Source organism: Nannobrachium achirus (assembly GCF_963921795.1).
Source record: "Nannobrachium achirus genome assembly, chromosome: 19".
Taxonomy (NCBI): Eukaryota; Metazoa; Chordata; class Actinopteri; order Myctophiformes; family Myctophidae; genus Nannobrachium; species Nannobrachium achirus.
In genome coordinates this window covers 57,493,222-57,499,221 of record NC_137826.1, presented here as the reverse complement: position 1 = coordinate 57,499,221, position 6,000 = coordinate 57,493,222, and the positions used below count along the sequence as shown (strand labels likewise).

The following is a 6,000-nucleotide window of genomic DNA, read 5'->3' as shown; positions in this document are numbered from 1 at the left end:
TCTTTACCAACCTCCACTACATCCAAAACTTTTTTCTTTTTTGGGATCGCTCCTCTTTATTTTTATCCGACGGCCTACATCCAAACAGCCTAGGCTGCAAACTTTTAATGAACAATTTACGCAGATCTGTGGCCGCTCACCGATCACAACAATCCTGACTCTCTGCTCCGTCTGACCAGGCTGTCCACACCCCCTCCCTGGCCACATCCGGCCAGCTCCACCCAAGCGCCAAACGTCGCTACACTGCCCCCCTATGGTCGGGCGGACCTTCCTCCGTTACTTCCACTGTTAATTCCCATATTAGACCCACTCACGTTTTTACCATCATAGATCCAACTCCTTCATTTATCCCCGTTTTAATCACTCAGCATTCCAGAAAAACACACTCCCACCTGCTCCATGTTACGGTTCCCAGAATCCTTAGAGAATTGATTTTTGCCCCCCTAACATCACAAAGACCCTCAAACAATGCCAAACTTGCACTGCTGAACGTCAGGTCGCTTAATAATAAACAATTCGTCTGCAATGACTTTATAACTACAAACAATATTGACTTCCTTTTCCTCACCGAGACCTGGCTAAAAAACGACTTTAGCTTACTGAATGCAGCCTCTCCCCCCACCCATACCTACCTTCAGAAATCCAGGCCCTCCAGCAGTGGACGTCGTGGTCGTGGAGGTGGTGTGGCCATTATTTATAATTCAATTTTCTCCTGCACTCCCATCTCATTTGGAGATTTTAATTCATTTGAGCACCAGGCCATCTGCTTCAAGCAACAGTCAACGCTGTGTATTCTAGTTTATCGTCCTCCTAAACCCAACACATCTTTTATCACAGAATTTTCAGATCTTTTATTACTCGCCATGCCTAAATTTGAGCGAGTAATTCTGTTGGGGGACTTCAACATTCATATTTGCTGCCCCAATAACACCTTAGCCGAAGATTTCACCACTCTCGTGGAATCTTTTGATTTCTATCTTCACCCTACTGGCCCTACACACGACAGGGGACATACACTCGACTTGGTATTGTCCTCTGGGGTTAACATCTCAAACCTAGAAACCAGCCGTTTGGGCGTATCGGATCATTACACCATTGTTTTTAATGCACTGAATCCCCCTCCCCCCATGCCACCCCCAGCCCCTACATACTCTCGCATTATTAACCCCCTAACCGCCAGTAAATTTAGGTCTGTTTTTATTTCGTCTGCCACCGTTCCAGCTGCATTTGACACTACTGACACTCAGCTTAACTACTTCAACACCATTTGCCAAACCACCCTTGATTCTGTTGCCCCATTCAAAACAAAGTCCCACCTGTCTAAGCCAGTGTCACCATGGCTCAATGACCACACTCGGGCCCTGCGAAGAGAACTGAGGAAAACAGAACGTAAATGGAAGACCTCCAAACTAATTGTTTTCTATGAAAGTTTAAAAGACCTTCTAAAAGGCTACAACGAGGCAGTCTCAGCTGCAAGAGCTCTATATTTCTCCAATCTCATCTCCAACAACTACCAGAACTCACGCACCCTATTTAGGACTATTGAACAGGCAGTAGGAGCCCCCCAAAATCCTAACCTACAAGCCTCCCCAGAACGCTGTGATCAATTTCTCAGCTTCTTCACCAATAAAATTAATTCCATCAGGTCTCAGTTGACTAACACACAGTCTGTAGCAGTAGTGCCCATCTCAAATGCTACAGAAGTTGCCTTCTCATTTGCCTCCTTCACTCAAATATCTCTTGCTACTCTCCTGGACATCATTAGGCACATGAAACCCTCCTCCTGTCCCCTAGACATCATCCCCACCTCCCTCCTCAAAGAGATTTTGCCCACTGTCGCCCCCCACATCCTGTCTGTTGTCAATAGCTCCCTGTCCTCTAGCACTGTCCCTTCTTATTTCAAAATGGCTCTGGTCTCCCCATTTCTAAAAAAGCCCAACCTTGACCCCTCCTCGCTGACTAGCTACAGACCCATATCTAAGCTTCCCTTCCTCTCGAAAGTCCTAGAGAAGGTGGTTTTCACCCAGCTGGTCGACTACCTGAGTGGAAACAATCTCTTCGAGAAATTCCAATCAGGTTTTCGTGCACTCCACAGCACTGAAACGGCCCTCCTGAAAGTCGTAAATGACCTCCTCATGGCAGCAGATTTAGGCAACTCCTCCGTTCTTGTCCTCTTAGATCTGACTGCAGCCTTCGACACTATTGACCACGCTGTCCTCATCAACCGCCTGGAGAACTGTGTGGGCATCTCTGGTTCCGCCCTTAAATGGTTCCACTCCTATCTGAGCGATAGACACTTCTCAGTTTGCATCGGCGAGTCGACTTCGTCTAAGGCCCACCTACACTGTGGCGTCCCCCAGGGATCGATTCTAGGTCCCATCCTCTTCTCCCTCTACTTACTTCCTCTGGGAAACATTATACGGGCACATAACATTAACTTCCACTGCTATGCAGACATAAAAAATTGGATGACCGTTAACTTTCTCCAATTAAACAACACCAAATGCGAAATTATAGTATTTAACCCGCCCAAAGACCCAGCTCCCATAATAAATAACCTCGGGCCACTGCTACCCAACCTACAACCCACAGTCAGAAACCTGGGTGTATTCCTCGACTCGGACCTCTCCCTTGAAACGCACATAAAAAAGGTTGTCCAAATTGCCTTCTACCATCTCAGGAATATAGTTAAAATTAAACCCTTTCTGTCTACCCCTGATCTGACAAAGGTCATCCATGCATTTATTTATTCACGCCTAGACTACTGCAATTCCCTCTACTCCTGCCTTTCTAAAAAATCAATTCATCGCCTCCAACTCATTCAGAACGCAGCTGCAAGACTTTTAACTGGCACCAGAAAATTTGACCACATCACACCTATTTTAGCCTCCCTGCACTGGTTACCTATCTCATTTAGAATAGACTTTAAAATCTCACTCATCACGTTCAAGGCCCTGTCCGGCCTCGCACCCTCTTATATATCTGATCTACTCGTCCCCTATGAACCGTCTCGTGCTCTTAGATCCTCAGGCAAAGGACTGCTGATCATTCCTACCTGTAATTACATTACAAGAGGTGAACGGGCCTTTTCTTTTAGAGCCCCAACGCTTTGGAATGCCCTACCGGAACATATAAGACTTGCTGATTCTTTGCCCCGTTTTAAAACACTGCTAAAAACCCACCTTTATAGAGCTGCTTTCAACCCCTAGCACATGTGATTTCACCGTTGTTTTTATTGTTCCTTGTATGCTTTTTATATCTTCTTATTTTTGCTTTTCCTATTTCTGATATGATGTTACTGTAACGATATTGTTGATTTGTTTTGTTTTCTTTGCTGCACCTTCGTTTTTACTGTCAAGCACTTTGTGACTCTGTCTTAAAAAGCGCTATATAAATAAAGTTTATTATTATTATTATTATTCTCGGTGACATCACCACCAATAAGTACATACAGTACATATAGTACATACAGTACATACAGTACATACAGACTTGTTTTCTAAACCAGGGGTTTTCAATGTGGGTGACGGGGCACCCTGGGGTGCCGCGAGATCATTTGATAATATTTGGGATTCATTTGGACACTTGAAAAAATATTTAGTATCATTTTAAACTTGAAGTACAAAGTTATTTTCAGTCAGGTCTAACCAACATGGCTATTATCTCAACTTTTTCCTCGCAACATAATCACTAGCATATCGTCACTATCGGGCAAGTTTCAAATGTGTACGTCTTTTGGTAAAGCAAAGCCCTGCTTCGTCATACAAGACTGTCGCACAAAACTAGTGAAAACAGCAGATCTACGGCGTTGTGTGCTTGTAGATCGGCTGTTTTCACTAGTTTAGTACATTTTATACATGATAAATACAAGGTTTCCACCCGACGACGATGATATGCTATAAATATAAGGTGCTGGGAGTGAAAATTATACTGTAGGGGTGCTTTGGATTAAAAACATATTTATGGGGCCCTGAGACAAAAGGTTTGGGAACCCCTGCTCTAAACAGTCAATGTAGACTGTTTTCCTTTCCTTGCGTCCTTCAGATCAGCACCTGTATGACTTTAATGATGTGACGTTTCCTCTCCTTACAGACCAGGACCTCTATGATTTCATAGACCCCAACCCAGAGGACGACTGTGTTCTGCTGTCAGAGGACGGGGGTCCCCACGGGGGTCCCGTGTCCTGCATCAAGGTACGTTACTGTGGGGGTCCCCACAGGGGTCCCCACGGGGGTCCCGTGTCCTGCATCAAGGTACGTTACTGTGTTCTACTGTCAGAGGACGGGGGTCCCCACGGGGGTCCAGTGTCCTGCATCAAGGTACGTTACTGTAGGGGTCCCCACGGGGGTCCCATGTCCTGCATCAAGGTACGTTACTGTGTTCTACTGTCAGAGGACGGGGGTCCCCACGGGGGTCCCGTGTCCTGCATCAAGATACGTTACTGTGTTCTGCTGTCAGAGGACGGGGGTCCCCACGGGGGTCCCGTGTCCTGCATCAAGGTACGTTACTGTAGGGGTCCCCACGGGGGTCCTGTGTCCTGCATCAAGGTACGTTACTGTGGGGGTCCCCACGGGGGTCCCGTCTCCTGCATCAAGGTACGTTACTGTGGGGGTCCCCACGGGGGTCCCGTCTCCTGCATCAAGGTACGTTACTGTGTTCTACTGTCACAGGACGGGGGTCCCCAGGGGGGTGGTTCTCAACCTGTGGAATTTGGGTGCTCACTCAGTCCCCAAATTATTTTGGGGGGGGGGGGTCCCCTCTCTCATCAGTAAACAAACCAACATAAAGTTTAAGTGTATAGAGGGGATCTGCACATTTCTTTTAAGTGTCAATTTAAGGACTGTTTAATACCTCTAAAATGACAAATTAACATCGATGGCGGGTTCATTGTTACCTGTCATTTTGTATTCATTACAATTTGTCAATGCTATTTTGATTTTATTTTATTCTTTAGTTTTTATTTATTTATTTTATTTCTCCTTTTTTTCTTCTTTCTTTTTCCTAAAATCTTTCCATTTCTCTTTATTCTGCTATTGCTGTTTTATAAGCTGCTGCTGCTGCATTGTCTGAAGGAAGCCTTTGGTATTAAACGGGTTAGACTCTCTGATCCCAGATGAATATTTCTACCTGGTGTTAGTTTACCTTGCTTACTGTGAGTGTCTGCTAAAGGTGTTGTTCGTGGTGTGTTTCAGGAGCTGGAGAAGGTTCTCAACATGTCCCACCAGAACAAAGACAAGGACATCTGGAAAGAGGAGTCTGGGTGAGTAATAACACCGGAGTTCTCAGGTGCTACTAACCCTTATTTTGACCAAAATAGCATCCTACCTGTAAAGGCCAGTGATTTCATTTCATTCAAATAATAAAAAAATATGATACACAATAATGTGTACCCTTTCTGAATGGGTTAACACTTCTCAGTTAGTTTCAACCCAACTTCTCTGGGATGTCTTAACCTGGGTTTTTTGGGATGTGACTCATTGGTCCCAACCATGCCCTCCACTGCACGGCCATAAACTCAGCCCAGCCCTGCTTTTATTGTGTACTAAAAACGTAATGTTAGGTCATGTTAACATGTTTAATACATCTCAGCGGATCTCGCTATGAGCTGGCATTCTGTAGCCCAAAGCAAACTTCCATTACACACATACTGGACAAAAGTTCCTCTTTTATGACATCCATTTATCATATTGATAATAGTAATAATAATAATATTAATGGATGAATGCGGGATAACGTAATATTATGTTATATTGATGTGTTTTATGCATCTTTAATGGATCTAGCTATGAGCTGGTGTTCTCTAAGGCCAAAGCAAACTTCCATTACACATGGTCCCTGGCACCACAAAGGATGGGGGATCCGCGGCCAAATACATTTTGGGGGTCTGCATTTTTTTCAAAAAGCGTAGAAGGATTTAGAAGACAATTATAGAATCGAGTCAAAAATATTCACAATTTTTCAAAAATAGATAAAGCATAAAATAATGGTTAAAACGGTCCA

General features: G+C 44.5%; 2 protein-coding genes across 2 annotated transcripts in view; both read left to right on the top strand.

The window, feature by feature from the left end:
• LOC308305102 (U2 snRNP-associated SURP motif-containing protein) overlaps positions 1-6,000 on the top strand; it is a 269,713-nt gene that overhangs the window by 106,189 nt on the left and 157,524 nt on the right. The window lies entirely within an intron of this gene.
• Positions 1-6,000, top strand: part of lrch2 (leucine-rich repeats and calponin homology (CH) domain containing 2) — an 88,323-nt gene that overhangs the window by 51,135 nt on the left and 31,188 nt on the right. The window contains exons 9-10 of the mRNA XM_080749771.1: positions 4,093-4,193; positions 5,193-5,260. Coding sequence (XP_080605897.1) covers positions 4,093-4,193; positions 5,193-5,260 — 169 coding nt within the window. The remainder of the gene's footprint in view (positions 1-4,092; positions 4,194-5,192; positions 5,261-6,000) is intronic.